A 22590-nucleotide genomic window follows, 5' to 3' on the forward strand; every position below is an offset into this window, starting at 1 on the left:
GATCAACAAAAAGTAAGATGCCAGATGTTTTCTGTCCACCTAGTTTTACTTTCCATACCACAAACACAGTGATGATGCCCCCAGAGAACGCAGGACTCCACAGATTAGAGGCTACCACTTACTGTCCTAGTCTCACATTGTTTACCTCGAATTATGTGTCCCGGTCTTTGAGGAATTGAATTAAGGGCTCCAGAGATATAGATGGGAGTGCTTTTTGCAAAGCTCACAAAGATAGCTCTACCCACAAACATGCCAGGCTCCTGCTGGCCTTTGCCCCTAAATTCTGCAGACCATCCAAATCTCGGCCCTCACCCTGCCTGGTGGTTTGCCCCTCATTTGGATAAAAGGGGAGAAGGAGGCTCCCATCCCTAGAGAAGAGGTGGGTGGACGGCGGGAAGTGTCGAGAAGCCGGCACTAGATGGAAGGACAGCACACAGAACATGGCCCGAGAAGGACAAGTGCTGGAACAGCCTCATCTGACTTCTCCTAACGCAATCCGCATCCCTCAATTACAACAGCCAGAAGGACCAAGGGGCGTGAGCTGCGCAGAGGCTGGACGACTGCTGTCAGTCCCCGCCCCCAAGCGGGGGGGTGGGGGGGTGGGGGGGTGTATAAGAGGCTCTGGAGCCACCAAAGGGCCACCAACTGCGCGAGGGAGCATCAGGGTCAGCAACGCAAGGAAGAAGGCTTGTCTTTCCCATCTCACACCTTCAAAGGGACAGGGACCACTCACTTCAGTCAACCTGCCTGTGATCTCCCACCTGACAGTGCAGAAGACACCACCACAGGAGCAACGCGACAGGAAGGGGCGGGGAAGCAGGAAGTGAGGAGCCACGGAGGCATCCCCAACAGCCAGTGGTGAAGAATGTTCTGGAATCTTTGTCTCCAGATTTTCTCTCTCCTAGAGACCATTGGTTGATTTCATGAGGGCCTTCAATATGGCTCCTCTGAAAACAGCTTCAAATAAAGGCCTTATGTCCTTGACACGCTCACTCTTCCAAAGCACTGAACACATTTCTAAGGTCTCATCAGTGCAGAGACTGAGGGAGATTTGGCCCCGCAGGAATTTAAATTGGGTCATTCATAGACACAGCCAGGCCACGATCCCAGTTCAGGGGTGGGACAGGGCACCTCCGTGCTCCTGTTTTCAGTTACTACCCCTGGATTAAATAAGCACCTTCTAATCACTCCCTTCGTAATGGGAACTTTGGACTCCCTGAGACCCAGCTCATCAGAGAGAACCAGTCACTGCTTTGGACATGCTGGCTGTGAGGTTCCCATGGGCCATTCTAGGGGACTGTCTGGCAGATGCTTCCATAAGTGGATCTGTGGCCCAGGGAGGGGCCAGGCCTGGAGCTGAGATTTGGAAGGTCGGGCAGCAATTAAAAGATCAGATGAGATGAGCATGCCACAAGCAAGCAGGAAAAGCAAGCCAACCAAGGTGAAGAATGGCGAACGGAGACACTAAAAGTTCTGACAGAGAAAGGCTGTCGTGTTCCCCAGACCTGAGGTCAGGGGTCACCACTGCCCTGCCCACTGCTGCATTCTGGCAGCAACAAAATGGCGTATTAACATTCAAGTGGTCGGTAAATGAAGGAAAAGTGAACCACACCCACCGGAGGCAGACAAAGGCTTAGAAATGTCTTTAGAAAGATTTCAAGAAAAATTGAGACAAAAAGATTTTAGGGTACCGTGGTATTAATCAGAACCCCCTCAATCCCCCAATGATTTCTGCTCATTAAAATTTTAACCTACAGTAGATTTCAGCTCACAATTTTGTGTGTGCTAATATTACTTTGTGTTTCCTAAGGAACAGGACAGGACGTGCCCAAGTACTTTTCACCTTATTTTCTCTCAAATTCCAGAAACTATTCCAGAATCACTCAGAAACTATTTAATGAAAAATAAAACTGTTTAAAACATTAAAATGCTAATTCATTAGTTGCCTTTTATGTAATGCTTCATGGTCCTTTGTCAGTTCATCCAGTTTTTAAAACACTAACATTTTAAGGAATGTTTTTCAAAAGATAGCAAAATAGCAGGAGACCAGCAGAAAGCTGGCACCTCCAGCGCTAACCTGGCATCTGCTGACTTAGGCTCTTAACCACGTGATGTGTCCTAAGGCTCAGCTTCCCAAGCATGCTGACTGGAGAACCACTTCAAGAGAGGTCCACCGGGGAGACTGGGTACAGAATTGAAATGTACCGTAAAAATGAGAGAGGGGGGAAAAAAGAGCAGAAGGTCCCACAATGAAATACATTTGGGAAATATTGTATATTTACCTCCCTTAGAGAGTCTCAAAAGCTCTAACGGAACAGAAACCTGCTAAACCAAACATTTCCAAATTTATTTCACCAGGTAGCATCTTCTAATATCTCCAAGAATGGAGACTCTTCCAGAAACGCTACCTTAGCTCAAACCCACAGAGCTGTCCATCAGCTCGCCAGCAGCTCACCCATCAGAGACCCTTTGCGCAACTGCTCATCATGCCTCACCCCACTTCTCCCCATCCAAGGCTCCACCACCATGGGCGCAATGATGTGCCTGTGGTAATAGTGAGATTCGGCACACAGGCAATGGTTGGGTGGGGGCCAATTTCATTACTCAAGAGACTTCTGAGAACAATGGGATGCTCGGGGTTTTTTAATTACACATCTAGACTTTTCAAGTCACACCTCAATGTCTTCAAATGCCATCACCTTTTCTTAAGTTAAGTTTCTTAAATTGAGTCTTAAACCCAACTGCCAAGTAAGGAATCCCAATTTACCAAGAGAGTGCTTTTTAAAAACAAGTTAACGATGGACACTTCTCTGCACACTGTGGTACACCCAGCAGAGGGTTAAGGGACCCGGTAATTATTTGCTCAAAAAAGAAAGCAGCAAGTCAGAGATTAAGAACACGCCACTCTTGTTGACAGCTGCTCCGATGGACCAGTTCTAATTTCCTGAATATAAAATGGAGGCAGAAACTTGATTAAAACCAGAAAAAGTAACATCAAATGTGGTCCCTTATTAAACCAAGAAGTGAAGCTAGAATTAAATTCACTTATTACCTTGAGTTCATAACCTCCTGCTATCACATGAGGTTCACTGTTTGTGTGGCGACCTTTCACTAAAGCTGCAGCTGCCTTGTTCACACAGGCCATAAAAGAAAGAGCAAGGCTCTGCAGATGGCTCAATGCACCTCTTGGAAAGTAAACACAATAGTGAGAGACCTGCAAAGTAAAAGAACATTGAAGAACCAGGAGATAATCCTCCTAATACATTTTACACTAGCCAGAGCCTTCCATGAGCACATGAGCTTAGAAAGGAAATCCCGACAACAATCATAAAGATAATCTTAATGGGTTAGAACAAAAGGCAAAAACAAAAACGGTTAACAATAAAGATTTTTTCCTTTTCTGAAATGTGTACAAGTTGTCGTATGGGAAATGTTTACAGTGAGGTCACTAAAACTGCCATGAGTCTAACCAACCACAGCCAACAGGCAGCAAACACCACGGACACGGGCAGCCCGCTGTCTTACGCTCTGTGGAACAGCCGTGCAGAAAACCACGGCCTTCTTAAACCTGCACCAGCCAGCAAGCCTTGCCACACCCAAACACACTCCTTCACTCTCCTCGTTCGGGTCAAAGGGGAAACTGAGGTTTTTTAAGAAAGTCAGAAAGATCACACTTGTCTTAAATTCAATTTCAGCGGCCATACTTAAACTTCTAAGATTTTACGTTAAACAGTAAAAATGAAACTTCACTCCCAGATTTTCCCAAAGACATAAGTTAAAATTCTCCCCTTTTCAACCCTACAACCTAAGCTCATAATTGAGACAAAAACAATTAAAACAAAAATATGCTAGAAAACAAACTACTTTATTCTGATATATCTATTCCTTTAAGAATAAAGCAATACAACAGGAGGAAGCTGATCTCTGCCAACAACAATCAAGTTCGTCCAGGGTTGCAATCCATTTTCTAGAAAAAGTGTAGAATTGTGGTCCACGGTGCTTTCTCTGGGTCAAAGTCTAGAGCAATACCTCTAGAAAATTCAGAGCATGGTCTCTGAAATCCGCACACTCTAGCACCAGACTCAGGCTGGGGTACCCACTACAGCAACTCCATCAATAATCTCTCCCCTGATACAAGTGAGAAGGGAAACAGACTCTTTGCAACTTGCCCCCAAATGGCAACTATGGCTCATAGTGGCCGGAATCAAGCCAATGTGTGGGGAGCGACAGACACTAAGCCACAGGCCACTGTCCATGATTTCAAGACCACCACCTCAGGGGGATTCCAGTCCTCGACCAAGAGAAAGCTGTCCCAGCTGTCTTTCACTCTACTCATTTCTAAGCCCCTGGTACCCGAGGTTCCAGAACCCTCGCCTTGGCTGGAAGCAAGAGAAAAAGCCTCAGGTCCTCTGAGCAGGTGTGCGCAGGTGCAGAAGGAGGCCGGGCTCGGGACCCACGAGGAAGGAGCCTGTCTGCCCGGGCAGCACTGCCAGAGCGGCTTACCTCCGTGCAGTCGTCGATGTCAGGGCCATGTGCCCACTGTCCATCTGGCTGCCAGCCCTTTGAGGAGAGGGAGACATGGATGGGAATCAAAGGATCTTCTAAAGGCAAGTTCTTACTGCAAGCTGGCCCCAAGGTCCCTGCAATCAAAGAAATTATTGTGGTTTTGCATTTGGCATATTTATGCCCCCTTTCTTCTAGGGACAAGTCTGAAAGCCTCTGAATGGATCTCAACTTTCAAAAAGAAAAGTGTCCAGAAATATAGGTCTACCTAGGCATACAGGAGACGAGAGAAAGGCAAGAAGTCTTCATGCTACACCTCCGTGCAGAAAGCAAACGTGATAGCATTTCCATCCCAAAGAAGAAGCATAAATCATTACTGTTAAAGAACCAGTGCTTTCTACCAAACATTTCAACACCAGCCAACTCATCACATCTTTTAAAATATGTGACAAATAATGGCTCCAAAATCCATCTGCCACTTTACACCAGCCTTGGCTAGAAGCAAGAGAAAAAGCTTGTATGCAAATGAAAAATGGTGATTAGCTTCTGTAAGCCCTGGTCTATAATCAACCTTGCCATTGACCTCTCTCACTGATTCCAGTGATAATGACAGGGAACAGTCATTAGAGTCCATCAAAGCATATAACCAATCACAAAGCCAATCTCACACTAAGTCAACAAGAAATCATCAAAATTCAGTAAACTAAGTTAAGTACCTAATCCAGGGGAACAGTGCTTGGTCTACTTACAGGTTATACAAATTGCTTTTAGCAATTCAATCTGCAGTGAGTCAACAGCCACCCAATGCCAAAATATCGAGACTTCCCAACTAACTGCAGTTAGCAAAGATATTTGTGTCTGTTCTATTATATATCACCCCACAATTTCTTTTCTAAAAAAATAAAAACAATCCTCTTTCCTTCAGGCAAAAAAAAAAAATGCCTAAAGATATTTGATCCTTGCCACCGTGGTAATGCAAATCATAAATCGGAATACTCTGTGTAGTTATCTGTGCATCCAGGATACAAAGAAAGGAAGGAAGAAAAAACAACCTACTCTTAAAAGAGTTTTATGAAGGAGGATGTTTCTGTGTTTTAAAAGTTTGATTCAAATATGTATGTTTTAGATACCGAGTCAAAGAGGATGGAGAAAAGTCACCTACAAATGAATTTACTTCTCTAAAGATGAATCATCACAACAGGGACAAAACGACTCTCAGCCATACCAATAAAACCTGTAGGTTTGGTAGGTTTTCAAAATGAAAATATCTAAACCGCTTCAGCCCCTCCTGAAACGTCCAGGAACTAACTCCACATCAATCAGTCCTTCAGAGCCCAACACGTCGCAACTGTCAGACACAAAAAGCAATGTTACCACAAAGGACCCTTTTCTAGGATGCAAAGGTAAAGAGCAAACAAACACGAGGTATTTCAGGAAGCACTCATTTCTGCCGAAAGCAAGTTTGCTAGTAAGTAACTGGAAGCAATGTCACCTCTGCCAGGCTGTTTTATGGGCCGCCACAGAACCATCCACAGGTGAGGAACGAGGAAGGACGGTGCTGACAAGGAAAGCTACAGGACCACAAAACCAAAATGGGATTCTTGGCAGAGACAGAGTGTAAGCAAAGGAGCCAGAGGGACAAGGGCTGCCCCGCATGGGCTCATGTGACAGCCAGCTTTGGCAGCTGAAGCCGCTGCCCATTTGCCAAGGAGTCCGATTTCCCAGCAACACAAGAAAGACTTTTAGGCACTGGCTATGCTTCTGGATCCATGTCGACGTGGCCCATAGATACTGGAACAAATTCAAACCCAAATCCATTCATCCAACACATACGAGCTACAGAGGTGAACATCATCCATGCATTGAAGACTGGATATATATACATGCTGGGCAAGAACTTCTCCTTGAAATAAGGTAGAGGTCAATACAAATTCAACACTAGGACAATGTTCTTTTGCAGATGTTGCCGAACGGCCTCAGACTCAAGGCCAAGTGTGAAACGGTGACCTTGAGCTAAGAGCCTGCAGGTCCACTGTCTGGAGAATGTGTTCAAGCTTCACACTCAAGAGGAGTGCACACACGTATGCAGGTGCCAGATTCCCCAGGACAGTGGTGTGGCATAGAACACACACTCCGAAAATGGACACACCAAGGGCAGCAACCACCAAAACTCCTTCTCAGACGCGCTGCTGGTTGATCCACTCACCCAACACCTGCCCCTTTCTCTCTCCCCTGACTTTGTGACCCTAGGGATGCCCACCTTTCTCCCAGCTCCAGACGTAAATCCTGTTTGGTGGGAGCCAACGAGGTGGTTCCATCCCACTGGCCAGGGACTGACTCCGTCATCAGCCTGTGACCCAATTCTGCTGAATGAAACATGAGGGGAAGTGGTCTGGGCAGGCTTCTAAGAAAGGTTTTCTGTGCCTGAAGAAGCAAATGCTTTCGGGGGGGGAGCCTTTTATCTGCCCACAGGTAAAGCCTATAAAGAAAGAAGGAAGCTGGATTCTTGATGACACTGCTGACCACCAGCTGTACTACACCAGACGGTGCCCTTCTTCTGGAATTTTTGCTGTGTAAGGAGATGCACGCCCTTGTGGTTTAAACCTGAGATGGTATTTTCTCTCTAACACTAACAGCATCCGTAGCAGTAATTACCTTCTGTGTGCTGGTCTCTGATGATGCCCTTTCTCTCAAGATGATTCTACAGATCAGAGATTTTATTTTCAACCTTGACCTCACATTAGAACCACCTAGGGAACTTTTAAACCTACCCACCCCCTCCATTGTCTAGGCCACAGCCCAAAACAAAGAATTTCAAGGTAGGGTCACACCTCAGGGGTCTGTAAGCTCCCCAGGTGAGACCTCAGGTCCCACTTCTGCAGGTGACCAATCATCCCTCAGGAAACTAGTGGATTCCTTACACGGGATCCCAAAAGCAGCAATCAAAAGATGAAAAAGTGATGGACTTATCTACATTAAAATTAAGGATTTCTTTCATCAAAGGACACCTTGAAGTTAAAAGAAGTACAACAGAGTCAGAGAAGGTACTTGTGATATCTAAAACTGATTTTTAAAAAATCAGTAAGTTAATAGATATATGAAACACTAAAGAAACAGGAAATCCAATGGAAAACTTCACCAAAGATATGAACAAACAATTCAGAATAGAAAACTTCAAGGACTAAGAATATATGAGATGTTCAAACTTACCATTAATAATAGAAATGCAAAAACGTGTAATAAATTCTATATTATACCTATGAGAGTGGGAAAAAATGATGTACAGCAAAGAAAACCATCCACAAAATAAAAAGGCAATCTATGGAATAGCAGAAAATTATTGCAAATCATATATCTGATAAGGGGTAATATCCAAAAGATTTAAGAATTCAAAACAGCAAAAAAGCAAACAATTCGATGAAAAATGGGCAAAAGATCTGAATAGACATTTTTTCCAAAGAAGACATATAAATGGCCAAGAGACACATGAAAACATGCCCAACAACACAACCACCAGGGAAATGCAAATCCACACCACAATGAGATACCACCTCCACCCATCAGAATGGCTATTATCAAAAAGACAACAAGTAAACGTCAACGAGGCTGTGGAGAAAAGGGAACCCCTGTGCACTGTTGGTGGGAATGTAAGGTGTAAACAACTATGGGAAATGGTATGGAAGTTCCTCAAAAAATTAAAAATAGAACTACCAGATGATCCACCAATTCCACTTCTGTGTATTTATTCAAAGAAAATACAAACACTAATTTGAAAAGATATATGCATCCCCATGTTCACTGCAGCATTATTCACAATAGCCAAGGTATGGAAACAACCTCAGTGTCCACTGATGGATAAATGGACAAAGCAATTATGATACACACACACACACACACACACACGGATAAAGCAATTATGATATACACACACACACACAAATATTATTCAGCCCTAAAAAAAGGAATGAATTTTTGCCAACTGCACAACAACATTAATGACCTCAGGGGGATTATGATAATAAGTGAAATAAGTCAGACAGAGAAAGATAAATACCATATGATCTATGTGGAATCTTAAAAAAAAAAAAAAAAAGCTCACAGATGCAAAAAAAAATTGGTGGTTGCAAGAGGCAAGTAGTGGGGGGGTGGAAGAAATGGGTGAACCATTCTTTTTGCTTGTTTAAAAGTTGAATAAATGTTTGCTCTTTTAAAAAAGAGTGGGAAAAATTGGAAAGTTTTGTATCAATGTTAGCAAGAAAGTAGACAGACCATGCATGTTCAACATCATTAGCCATGAAAGAAATGCAAACCCAAACTACAATGAGATACCACTTCACACCCACTAAGGACAGCTATAATCAAAAAGATAACAAATATAATGAGGATGTGGAGAAATTGGAACTCTCAACTCACTGCTGGTGGGCATGGAAAACGGTGCACGTGCTTCAGAAAACAATCCGAAAGCTCCACAAAAGGTCAAACACAGTTACCATATGACCCAATAATTCCAGTCCTAGGCATATATACCCAAGAGAAATTAAAACTTACCATATGACCCAGCAATCCTACTTCCAGGAATTTATCCTAGAGAAATAAAAGCTTATGTTCATATAAAAACTGTACATGAATGTTTATTATTCATAACTGCCAAAATCTGGGGAAAAACCCAATTGCCCTTTCATAGGTCAACATGGTACATCCATACAATGGCATAGCACTCAACAATAAAAAGGAACAAATAATTGATACTCGCACAAACATGGATGAATCCCAAGTGTGTTATGCGAACTGAAGGAAGCCAAGTACAAAAGGCGTGTGATTCCACTTATATGACACTCTGGGAAAGGCAAAAATACAGAGGCAGAAAACAGGTCAATGGCTGCCAAGGGCTGAAGTGGGGGATAGGCTGGGAGTTCTTTGGGACACTGGGATCGTTCTCTATCCTACATGTGGTGGTGGTTATAAGCATCTATACATGTGTTAAAATGCACAGAACTGTACACCCAAAAGTTAATTTTACTATGTTCAAAGTTTTAAAAATCAGTATGTGGCAGGGAGAAATGAACTCATACACAGAACACGGGACGTTTTATCTACTGAGGACTCACAGACCCTAACTCACCAAACCTGTGGTACAAAAGAGACAGGCAGTGAGGGTGAAGGATGAAATAAAATGGATCAAAACAGACACGGGTATTTATTACACAGATCAATGACGATGGTGCCACAAACTAAAAAATATGAAAACAAGCTCAACTCTCCTTGTCTAACGTCCATAAAAGGAAAAGAGGGAAAGAAACACAGTAAGAAAATGACCAACACCTGATTTAACAGCATAAAATAGGTTATTTGATTGGCTAGACAGTTACCCCAAAGCTCAGAGGCTACCGTGGGAAGATCCCTGCTTTGGCCCTGAGAATGCCACATCATGTTTAAAAACAACCTCCAAAACAAAGCAAGACAAGAAAAAGGCAAGATATCAGCATCTCACTTGCTTTTTCATTAGTTAACACTGATGACCATGGTCAAAAGTAAAAAGCAGGCAGTTTAGTTACTTCTGACCGTGGTCATCATCCGTGTGCTAGAAAACATGCAAAACGTCAGCAGGAGGAGGGCCGCCAGCTGTACAGCGTTGCCCCAGACACTGAACGACGTCTCGGAGAATGTTAGCTCTGCCGTACGCCCTCGGTGTCCAAGAAAGGATCACAATTCCCATTAAGACACCCCAGTGGGCGAGTGCTCGCTCTCATCCCGGTGATCCACACCCCCAGGAAAGCAGACCAGCACTGTTTATAACGACCACTAGTCTAGAAAGGGCCCTAGTCACTAACTAGGGAAACCATACATGCTGTGAACCAGCTACTCAGCCCATAGCGCTCTGAGGAATCCAGCTCTGTGCCCTGCCTTAGATCAGAACCGCCACCCAGAAAAGCAGCTTTCAGATACCGTTCTAGATGCCTAGAATGCTGTCTGAGGTTTCCTAGTTTCCGAGCCTAGCACACAAGGCTGGACGGTGTAAACTCACTGTCCCGAGTGTGGACACAACCTGCTCATGATGCCCACCCACAAAGCTCACACTCGGTCTGGTCACAATAATCACATGGGCATAACCGTGGACTCTGAGAGGAGACTCTGTCCCAAGTGGGTTCTAGCCCACGCGTGCCAAACGCCAGCCTTAGAAACACTGGTACTCACACCTATATTCTGAGACAAAGACCACTGTTGGTTCCACAGGGCAGCATTTTCTCACAGCGGCACCGTGGACAGTTGGGCTGCATGGCGCTGAGTGTGGGGTGTCTGGGCACTGCCGGGTGTGGGAACACCCCCGGTCTCCACCCACTACATTCCAGGCGCACTGCCCCCACCCCACTAATGACAAGTAAAATATCTGCAGACGTGCCCCACGTGTACCTTTACTGCAAGAGGGTACATACAGGGCAGTCAGCAAGAGGTACGGAGAGGTACAAGTACTCCATTTAAGGGGCTCAGCCCCAGTGTCTCATGCTCTTCTCTGTTACAACCACAGAAGTGCCTCCAGCTGCACCAAACTTCTCCGTATGGGAGAACCCCGACTTCCTTCTCTGGCCCTTTCCATTTGTCTTGTTGACTCCAGCTGAGATGGAGTCGTCTCTCCACAGGTGCTATACCACAGTATCCTAGTTTCTCCATATGAAGGAGAGCGTGCCAGACTCTGTCTTCAGGAGTAGGAAAAACATGAATGAGAAAGAACCTGTGCTTTGATAAGAACTCTTGAGGCACAGAAGGGTATACATACCAGGCCGATATCTAAACTCAAATGTTGCCCAAAACTAACAATCTATCTATATTCATAACTATGTCTGAAACCAGAGGTAAATTTAAGAGCAGGATTTGTCATGGGGCAGTCGGCAAAAAAGTGTGAGTGAAGATAAAATTCAGATGTCCTGACAGATATGTTTAATATCATGCAGCTATATTAATATTTCTTCTCTGATAAAAGAGAAAAATATCATGAAATTATAAAACAATATGGGCAAGAGAGAGGCTGTAGTTTTGTTTTGTTTTGTTCTGGAGATAAAGCATAACAAGCTGATTGTATTCTATTGTCCAAACTTGGATGCCTCTGACACCCCAGGGGGGCAGCTACTAATAATCACACTGGGATAAGAAGTGTAAACGGAGACCATGGGTGGGCAGTAAGCTACCCAGAAGCCTCCTTCACAAAGATGCCAACCATTTATAGTATTTGTCCTTCTTTTCCTAACGGGGAAACGATACGTTTTTCTTTTTCATCAGGAACTACTATTTTCCCTTTGGGAAAGAAAGAAAAGACAAATCAGAAGTCAAAAAATACAACTTTAAAAAATTACTTTCAGTTGGTTAGAAAGCGAGCTCTGGGCAACGGGGCTGCCGGTTCTATTCCCATATGGGCCAGTGAGCTGCACCCTCCGCGACTAGAATGAAGTCAATGAGCTCCCGCTGAGCTCCCGGATGGCTCAGTTGGTTGGAGCGCAGGCTCTCACCCACAAGGTTGCTGGTTCGACTCCCGCAAGGGATGGTGGGCTGCGCCTCCTGCAACTAACAACGGCAAATGGACCGGGAGCTGAGCTGCGCCCTCCACAACTAAGATTGAAAAGACAACTTGACTTGGAAAAGTCCCGGAAGTACACACTGTTCTCCCAATAAAATCCTGTTCCCCTTCGCCAGTAAAACCTTTAAAAATAAAAAAATTACTCCGAAGTACATACATCTGTAACAGGTATAACACAATCAACCCCTTACCAAAATAACGTGTACATACAGAGAGCACTTAATTTTTTTAAACTCATCAAGGGACTTTCCCGTAACAGTTTTCTAGTGAATCCAATGGGTAAAACCACCCTAAAAATTTTTTAGAAACTGAAGAAAACTTTACTCTGAAGTCGGGGATCTGAGTCCATTATCAGACAACTACAAACTCATGGACATGTTTCCTTAATATTGATACAACAAAAACAACTAAGACCAGTAAACGTTTGGTAAACACACCGTTTTTATTTTGGGTGTTTTTGCCTTGCACCAGATTGGCTTGGGTTAAACTGGCTTGATGTTTGAGAGCACAAAATTTACTGTAAGATGATAATCCTAATTTTTAGCATGCTAATCATCTGTTTTTAAGACTCATGAATTTTAAGTCATTCGGCACAGATAACTTTTCTCTTATTAAAAAAATAATCTATCATTTACTAAAAATTGGCTACACACGTCAGGTACTTTACTTGTGTATCTCAATCTTTATTAGTAACCCTGTAAATTTATTTATCTGCATTTTTATCCTTGAGGAAGTCAGCAGCCTGAAGAACACCCAGATAGGTAAGCACTTACACGAGGATGACTAAAATCCTCGCTTTAACTCTAAATGAATCTCAAAGTGGAGATTTTAATAGTCTTGCAATCTGCACAGAGCAAACTTAAGGGATTTGAATTGCTGAAGAGAATAGGCAGCACTTATAAATGCTGCATAAAAAGGAAACAGACTTAGAATGTGTCACACCATACTTTCCTTCGTTATGATCGTATTATGTCTTCACTGCCAGACTGAAAAATGAAAAAGTTCTATCCTCCTGCCCACTACCCAACCCCCTCCCTAAACACATAGTTTCATTATGGTCTTGTGGGTGGTATTCTGTGGTAGAAAACTCCAGGGGTACAATGGTTGGGACACAGAGGCTTCTGGTTAATTAAATATTCTAGCTGGCTTCATTTCCCAAAAAGTAAACAAAGTACAACAAATGAAGTTCTCCTATGGTATGTGATCATCTTCAAGACCTTTCCAGGCCTCAGATTCATCAAAACAAACACATTTTCACTGTTTTATTATTCCTTCTCTTCCCTAAATTGTTGTCATGGTTTTTGTTTTTAATCTTTGGGGGAAATACATGCTACAAAGCAAATCTGTGCTATGATCAAAGCTACAAAGTCAAAATCAATGCCACTCTCCTGATCTGCAGTAACATTCAACACATTTAGACCACTTACCTACTGTTTTTAAACTTTTGCTAGACTAGATGACTGAAACCAAAACATAATCATATGACCTTCGAAGGCTAACCCAGTGATGAAGAAACCATTTTCTGCTAATTCCTCTTTGCCCTATCTTCTTTGTAAAAGTCCCTTAGCACACGGTGAAATCCAAAGGCCACCCTCTCCCCGGTCACCAGTTAAAGAACTAAGAATATCACCTCTAACTGAGCACTACCAGGAGTTTTTACAAAGGCAACATAAACCACAATTATTTTCAACTTCATGTCAAAGACCCATTTGTCTTACATGTTAGTTTAACTTGTATCTTACTTGACAGTTAGTACTGTACTAATTTAAAATTTAAAATTCAGGAGCCTATCAGATGGAAGGACAGCCTCTGGCTCATTACCGAGGGTCTTCCTCTGGGCCAAGGACGATCACGAAACTCAGTTATACGGGAACGGACAGACAGAATCACAGGTCTGGCTCTTGTCCTGCCCAACTTACAATAGTTAATATAGTTTAAGAGCAAGTCATTACGTTTTTAGTCAAATTAGAATCATCTTTTACGTGGTTTAGGAAATTAAGGGCAACTTTTCACAACTGTGGTATTATTTCTGGCATTCTTGAGGCAGTTATGTTTTCTAAAGGACAATGTGCCTAGTAAAATATGTAAGGCGCTGTAGACAGAACTGTCAAAACTTCTACCTGAAGACAGTCACTAGAGAAAAATCAGTCCATGAGCTATTTCACTTCCTTTACGTCAGTGGCTTTGGAAAGGAGTGGGGAGCTGAGCACTAAGCCCATGATCAGAGGACACTTCCCAGCCGCTGCTGAGTTAGGTGTGGCCGTGTGACTGACTTCTGGCCAGGGCGACGTGTCTAGGCCTGAGCACATGAAAACTTCCCACAGGGGCCCCCATTTTCTCTGTCCCACGATGACTTAAAGCAGATGAGCACAGCCACGTGTGGAAGATGGAAGAAAGAACAACAAGACAGAAGGAACTTGGGCTCCTCGGTCACTGTTTGCAGGAAAAGAGCCCACAAATCAGGGCTACCAGTGAGCAAGAAATAAACTTCTATTGTATTTGAGCCATTATAAATTTAGGGGATTATTCTAGTAGCTGACATTATGTTAACTAAATACATTCATGGGGCAACTCTAGCTCAAGGTTAGGTTGATCTGGAATGTACATTCTAGAATTAGTGGCTCAGGCAAGAACAGGACATACAAGATGGAACCTCTAAATACGTACAGTCAAGGTACCACCATGTTTGGCCACAATAAAGCAATCTAGGCTGGTATGCAGTAAAACATTCTGCTGAGTAGCTGGGGCTGAAGAAGATACTTCGACCCACTGATTCTCAATTTCCATAGTTAAATATTAGCTGACATAAATCACCAACAATTCGAGGATCCTCCACACTTCCTTTGCCAAAGGTACCATAATTCATGCTAAAACAGAACACTAGCGTACCAAGTGAAACCCAACTCTGAAACTACTAAAAGCTATTGTTGAAGTCATTTCTCAAAGGATATTAAGTGATGCAGTAGACAGAGTTCAAGTTGAGTTTCTCCAGGCGTTTGTTTTTTCTCAATAGAAATTTAACATCAAGAAGACCTTTGCTTTCCTGTATGGAAGTCCCATGTGTTCTCTTAGATCATGGCAATGATAAAACATACAGTACTTCCCTTTTCACCCTGTCAAGACTCAAACTGGAGGCACCCCCACAGCAACATGCATTGTTATTGTTGGCCAACTTCCTCCTCCTTGCTTTGACCTCAGCTGGATGCGTCCTGCATTGCAAGGTAATTTCAGAGATGAGGTATGAATAAATTCAATCAATTAAGGAAGGAAATTAACACTCGTTAAGCACCTACGACATGCCAGGCACTTTCACACAATCCCATTAATCTTTGCAAAATTGAGTTCTAGTCCATAACCTGCCATTTTACAAATGGGGAAGCAGCGAAGTTATTAAAAAAAAAAAACACTTGAAGGCCACACACACCAAGTTAAGCAAGATTCAAGGCCAGGACACCTGACTCCAAAACTTATTCTCTCCAATTCAAAATGCTGCATTTGACCTATGATATCCTTTAGGTTATACACCCCCCCCCCCCCAAGAAAAAAGGATTACCACTCAATTTTGATTTCCTTTAAAGATTCATTTTAGTGAATCAATGGTTCTCAAAATTTCCATCCTTGCACTTATACCTTAATTACCACATTTTCACAAAATGAAAGCCTGCACTACCCTTTTGTTCACGAGTAGGTTGCAAGCAGCAACATGGAGAATTTAAATACAGGACGGGAGGAGGCCTGGTCTTACATTATATGGACTTACTGCTGCCTCCCTCAGGAAATAGTTGCTTCTACCTCTGAAGTTTTAGTTTCCACAAGGATTTTTTGAGAATTTTTTTCACCAAGTCTTAAAATGTTCAACCCCCCCATTTTGAAAGATACTGCTAAGTACAGTAAAACAGGCATCTGTCAAGGAACTTGACAAGGGACAGTCTTAATCTCGCTTAGCGGTACGCCAGTTTTACCCTATAGCCTCACGACTGGAAAGCCAGTTTTAATACTATTCTTTCCCATTTCAAGAACTGGGTGAAGATCAAAGACAATGTGTAGTGTTGCACTATAACCACTATTTTATTTACTATTTACTGACCTAGAATTCTTGCAAGTCAAATGTAGATAACCTGCTCACTAATCAACATTACCAACTCTCAGCAGCAGTTTTTAAAAAACAGAATTAAATTAAATCACATCTGATAACCAAAATATCAAAAGACTAATAATATTCTTAGGTTGGCATGAGTTCATATCATAAACCATGCTAAAATTAGGTGATTAACTGTTATCATTATAACTTAAGAAATGTGTTTTTGATGACAAAGTCCCACTCAGAAATACTCTTTCTTGTTGGAAAGGCCATTTCAACATCAAACACGTCTACCAAAAATATATTTCTATAGGTGACATTTAAGATGATAAAACTATCAAAGCCCGGATCTTTTGACTACAAAGGTCGCACCATTTCTCCTTCCTTTGAAAACCTTCTGTGCTATTTACTGAAGTCCTTCACATACCGTGCTCGCGTCTCGCTCAAGCGCTCCATCATGGAAAACGGCATTTTTATTTTTAAGCCTTACCTTCAGATAAGATCCATAGTATTTGGTTACGTATGGACTGTCACACTGACTCAGCACTGTGATTTCTTGTTGAATGTCCTCTATCTCATCTTCAGCTTCTTCCAGATCAATGATTTTTATGGCAACCACTTTCTGAGTCCGATTGTCAATGCCTTTGAACACCTCGCCAAAAGAGCCCTTGCCAATTTTCTCCAGTTTTGTAAAAAGCTCTTCTGGATCTGCTTTTAGGTTCTGCAGGAGAGAAAGAAAAGGGCAACTTCAATAACTCACAATCCTGGGATTGCCTTTTCCTTGTATTTATAACGGATGGGCCCGTCTTTCAACAACCGATCTGTCATCCTCATTTAAAGATCAGGCTGGTTGTGGCCACGGTTCTTCACGTTCAGGACTTAAAGGTTTCTAAGTCTCACCTGCAGGTGTGCAGTAGACAATGAAACACAGCAAGTGTGCAAACGAACACTTATGCAGATTATAAAAACTGGGAAAGGCTACAGCATTTGTACAAAGTAAATAAAAATCAAAACACTTATTTGAATATGATACATGGATTTATTGAATAAACACTCCTGTCTAAGCAAAAATTCTACTTTTCTCCGCAACGTCCCCCCTAATCTTTCTAAATTCAGGTTGGTATAACTAAAACAGACTAACTAGGTGTATCACGTAACAGGAAGAAAACATTTATACCATGATTCAATTGCTTCATAACAGGCCATGTTTTAAAGTCCAACCAATACAGCACTACGTAGTATCTTCACTTAGAGCTACTGACCTGGCCTAAATATTTTAACCAGATCCCAGGAAACAAAGAGTAACCTGTTTTCATTTGTCATGTCAACATCATGCCCTTGAAATAGCTTCTAAGAGCTCTTAGCCACCGACTGGTCAGTGAATAGACACACACAGTGCACATTTCCAAGGAGTCCAGCTGTAGGGACCCAACAACCGTCCTAACAGCTCCCCAACAGGAGCGATGCCAGAACAGCTGAGTTCTCTCCCGGCAGCAACCTGCCACCCCAGGGGTATCCGGAAATGGGGGAGTGGGGGGCGTGCCACCAACTGAGGGGCAATACCGACATTCAGCCAGAAGAGCTGGGGTGCTGCACCTCACACCACGAGAACCCGCCCAGCCCCAAATGCAATGGCACCAGCCCACAAGCCCACAATCAGACAGGACCGGGAGCCACCAGCCCTACAGGCAGACACACCTTCCCTCAGAACATTACCCAACCAAGAGTTTGCCAGGTCAACCCTCAAAGTCTATTACCCCTCCAAAGAAACGAAAATATGGAAAAAGGAGTAAAAGAAGGGAAGGAGAAGGATTGAAAAGGAAAAACAACAGCAGGAAGAGGAAGAACCCATAGATGGGTAAACGTAAGGGGGTCACAGGCACAAAATTATGGCAATTTCAGCAGCACTGTGAGTTAAATGAGCTTTGCGGGCTACCCAGGCACTAACCACTAACTTGCTTTCCAAGGTGAAACACACGGAGTCGCACGCAGCGCTTATGAGAGAACTGCAAAAACCCAGCCAGCCCATTTCTAATGGAGAGGTCTTGGGGCGCGGCAGTTCCAAGGCCGCATAAACAACAGTCACGGGCGGCCTCACTCACTGACGGCAAAGAGGCACCGTTTTGACACGGCATGTGCACGAGCTCGCAAAACCCACCCACCCCATCAGCAAAAACTAAGTGAGAAATTCACTCTGTGGATACCAGAAAGAAGAGACACAGGAGAAACCATGTCCACTCTCAGCAGCTACAAACTCTCCTGTTTTCATACCTTTCCTCTTACCTCCTTCCCTCCAAGACGAGTGAGAGTCGCCTTCCTTTTTTTCAAGACCACTCCTAAGACCTGGGCTTTTGAATCCATCCTCTCTCCTCCAGGACGCGGCTCCATCAATGGCCCTATTGCAGGTACCCCGGCCTGCTGGGCAGCAGCTCAGGTTTCCTGCATCGCTGGTCGCCCTCCCTCCTGTCTCTGCTCCTCAGCTGCCTGAGTCACCCAGACCTGCCCGGCGCCCCGCCCCCTCCGGTCACCACAGCAGTCTGGCTCCTGCTCGGCCACCCCAGGATGTGGTGCAGCACATCTGACTGTCCTCCTGAACGTCCTCCCCTCGTAGGTCTCTGGCCCCGTGACCACTACAACCCTGCTCTCCACATATCTTTCAGTCCCCCTCGTTCCAGAAGTCTCCACGCCCAGACTCTACCTGTATCGGCCCATAATCACATGCCGTCCCCACAAGGTTCCAGAACTGGCCTCCTATTCTTTCTCTACTCCTCCCCAGGACTGTCAGAGAGTTTCATGGTTTGGGACCATGTCTCCCAAACCTGGCTGCTCAGAATCCCCTGCGACACTCAGAGATCCCGAACACTCTCACTGACACGGGGGGTAGGGAGTGTATAACCCACATTTTTAAAAGATCCCAATTGATTCTGATGAATAACCACCTTTGAGGAAAACTGATTTTGAATTATTGTGTATACGGAGACTTCCAAATTGCTGGCTCCAGCCCTGCCTTTTGAGTTTTAACTCCTAGAATCAATTACTCGTTAGATATCTCTTGCTACCAGGACATCACAAGCTCTACGCGTATGAACTGAATTCATCACTTCCCTGCTGACCGGGCCGACCCCCCAGCACACTACCCCCTCTGCCAGGCTGTCAGCCGAGGGCGTTCAGGGGCCATATCTTACTTGCCTCTATACCAATGTTTCTGGAGGGCACAATGGCTGCGGGTCAGTAAATGTCCCCCGAGCAGTAAGAAAACCCCAGCCTTATATTGACACACACAGGATCCAGGGCAGACACTACAAAGAATATCCTAATTCCGAGCGACGGAGACCCTGGAAGGAGGGGTTGGTAGTAGGTAACCAGGGTGAGGAAGAGGTGCTGAGAGCTTTAACACTCAGGAACAGGGGTTCTCAAGTCTTCGGAGCATCAGAATCGCCTGGAGGGCTTGACAGAACAGCCTGCCTGGACTTGCTGATGCAGTGACCTGGTGAGGGGCCCAGGAAGCAGAGTGCCGGGTGACAGAGACGCTGCTGGCCGGGGACCCATGCAGCAGCCCCACACCCAGGCCTACAGCAGAGACAGAGAGAGATGCCCAGCATCCTCGCTGGCCCTACAGAGCCGGGCTGGCAACTCCCCAGCTGACCACACGTACATGAGTGAGCCCAAGCGAAACCTGCAGAATCCCCCCCAGTCAATCTGAGGATTCATGAGAAATACTAAATCATTATCGTTTTAGGCCGCGAAGTTCTGGGGTGATTGTTTCACATCAATACATAACAGATTCAAGAGCCATCACTGATCACCACAGGAGCAAAGTGTCCATTTCTGGGGGGCTGGGATGGTGCAATAGATGGTCTATCCTCTGGACAGGAGAATAAGTTGCCTGATTTTCCTTCCGCCTGGTCTGAGACAGCTTAGAAACAGTCGTTTTCACTACTGCTTGACTAGCTTCCCCCAAAGCCCTTTTTCTGCAGTCTGCACCTGTAAAGCTAGTAGCAGTTGCTCTGTCTCGCATCTGCTCAACTGTGGTGTGTCCAATTCCCCCCTGCTTTTTGTCACTGTTAGCAGCTGTAAACTGGGCTAAAAACTGTCCCTGGCAAGAATGGAGACGTCTGCTAACATGGTGACAGCAGGGCACTAAGCAAGCAGGGTTCCTTGACTCCTGGCAATTCTTGCATAAGCTCATTACCATGCAATGTAGCCCCGTGGCCATTAACAAAATCAATGCCAATGATGACCTATTTAAAAAAGGAACTTCAAGATTCTGCTGCCAGAATCTGTTCTCTGAGGAAAGTAGATTTCCTTGGTAGGAAAGGTGCCACTCTGCCAACCATCTTGAGAGTTTCCTTTTCAGAAAGGTTTATGCTTAACTAAGCACCCGTCATCATTCCAGATTAGAAAGGCCTCCTGGCCTCTCACCCCACCCACCCCACAGCCTGAAGGCAGGAGGGCCTGGCTGCTGAAGTCACAGCGGGCTCCAGGCAGGAGTCAGAGTACTCGGTGGCTCAACTTGCTATGAAGCAAGAGATCGTCGGGCCCCTGCCCCAACATTCCCCTCTCCTACAGCAATGGGGCTGGGGACGGGAGAGAAGGTGGGTGCTGCCAGCTCATAAATGTCCCAGGCCTCAGGTCCCAGGCTCCTCGCCCAACAAGAGCAATTAGATGCCCAGCGCAACTTCCCCTTCCCCCATCTGAGCTAAGAGACCATCATTCTAACTAAGGCAAAAAGGAAGAACCGCTTCTCGTGATGCAGGTAGGAATTTCATGTACACGCTCACTCAACCATGTGACCCCATAAGCTACTCAACATCCATGTCTTTGTTTCCTCCCCTGAGGGAAGGATTGAGGGGACAGAGAAATAATAACAAATAACAATATCTCTGTCATGCGGGAGACCCTGCTCGCTGCGCCATTTTTCAGGCGGGGCAGCCTGCGGGGTCTCTGCTCCAGCTCCCCACACAAGAACGCAGGATATGGTGAGGCCAAAAAGGAACACCCATGGAGCCATAGGTAGGGGAGTCATACCACTATAGTCTCACTGGAGGCTGGGCCCACTGGACGCGCGACCTGCTGTCCGCTCCTCCGCCAACCAACCGACAACTCTCCTCCACTCTCCTTGACTCTGTTCCTCTACTCTCTTCTGCTCTCCTTGGCTCTCCTCGGCAAGCCTCGGCTCTCCTCAGTAGCTGCAGCAGTTATACTAGCGGCCAATCGGCTAACTGGCCACAGCCGACGGCCAACCAGCCACAGCCGATGGCCATCCACCACCTGAGCCAGCACCCTCCCACGTGAGGCCGAGAGCCTGTAAACTACTTTCTGGGGCTCTGTCCCCACAATCTCTCTAGATTAATAATTGCAACTCGCACTGGGGATCTCGCACCTACCCGTCACGGCACCTGACACAGCTAGTGCAAAGTGCAATGTCTGCAATAGAGGCACTCCTAACTGATGTCCCTTCTCCAGTTCCCTCAAAACCTTTACATCTATGTCAAGAAACAGCCCACTTCCCATTTGGGGGACCCTCACTTGGTTTCCCTACTTCTGGTGGCTTTATTTTGTCTTTTTCATCGCTCATCATGACAACACCAGGCCCTCTCTCTTTAAACCTTAGTCAGCTAAATTCTAGGCCTTCCTACAGACTTACACCTTGTCTTGTTTGTTTTTAATTACAAGATTTAGGAAAAGCAAGGAATTCGTTATATTTAATCATATCAAGGTAAGGAACCTTAAAAACTGACCAAAATAGGTAGAAAATGCACCCCCCGATCAACACATGGGGCAGAAGTCTGGCCTCTGGAATGCTAAGCCCCTTCCCAGACAAGCCCAGGAAAACCACTGGGCTCGGGGATCATGGGAAGAGCCAAAAGCCCGGGAAAGTGTCACCAGGAGAATCTGGAATCAACGGTTTCACAGAAGTTTCTCACTGATTATGACATGGAAGTTTTGGGGTGACCACCTACCCTTCTCCTAGAAACCCCGACTATGGGAAATGAACAACTATGTGTACAACACAAGCAGCTGTCACATGGCACCGTGAGAGCAAGCCACCAACAACTTCAGGTTTCCTTTGAAGAGAAAAGCCACGGTTCAATGTCCTGCTCCCCACTTCGAGGCTTGGAGACATTTCAAAGCTGTGCCCTTCTGGAGCTCAGGCTTCTATGATAATTCACTGTATTTCATAATCCCTTGAGAGAATTCATTAAAATGGTTCTATGATGACTTAAGTATTTTATATTTTTAAACCTGAGTAGCTATTACTGTTTTCTTTTGATCATTTCTGGCAATGAAAAACGCATTTGGCATTACTAATCAACTTTCAAAGTTGCTTAGCTTCAGATGTACCGCTTGCGTAGTCACACCACACTACACCACTCTGGGTTGAAGCCAAGCTTTTCACTTTGCTTTTCCATGAAAAGAAAAGGGAATGAAGTTT

General features: G+C 44.7%; 1 protein-coding gene across 3 annotated transcripts in view; it reads right to left on the reverse strand.

The window, feature by feature from the left end:
* The window catches only part of STK24 (serine/threonine kinase 24), a 102902-nt gene that overhangs the window by 41453 nt on the left and 38859 nt on the right, over positions 1 to 22590 (reverse strand). The window contains exons 1-2 of one of the 3 annotated variants that reach the window (XM_019756909.2): positions 18438 to 18573; positions 16645 to 16875 (exon numbers count right to left, since the gene is read on the reverse strand). In XM_019756909.2, coding sequence (XP_019612468.2) covers positions 16645 to 16875; positions 18438 to 18542 — 336 coding nt within the window. In that variant the 5' untranslated portion in view covers positions 18543 to 18573. Of the gene's footprint in view, positions 1 to 4503; positions 4641 to 5995; positions 6048 to 16644; positions 16876 to 18437; positions 18574 to 22590 lie in introns of those variants that run through there. The other 2 variants (XM_074329443.1, XM_019756910.2) reach the window with 2 other exon arrangements.

This window comes from Rhinolophus sinicus, linkage group LG04, assembly GCF_036562045.2.
Source record: "Rhinolophus sinicus isolate RSC01 linkage group LG04, ASM3656204v1, whole genome shotgun sequence".
In the NCBI taxonomy this organism is placed as follows: domain Eukaryota; kingdom Metazoa; phylum Chordata; class Mammalia; order Chiroptera; family Rhinolophidae; genus Rhinolophus; species Rhinolophus sinicus.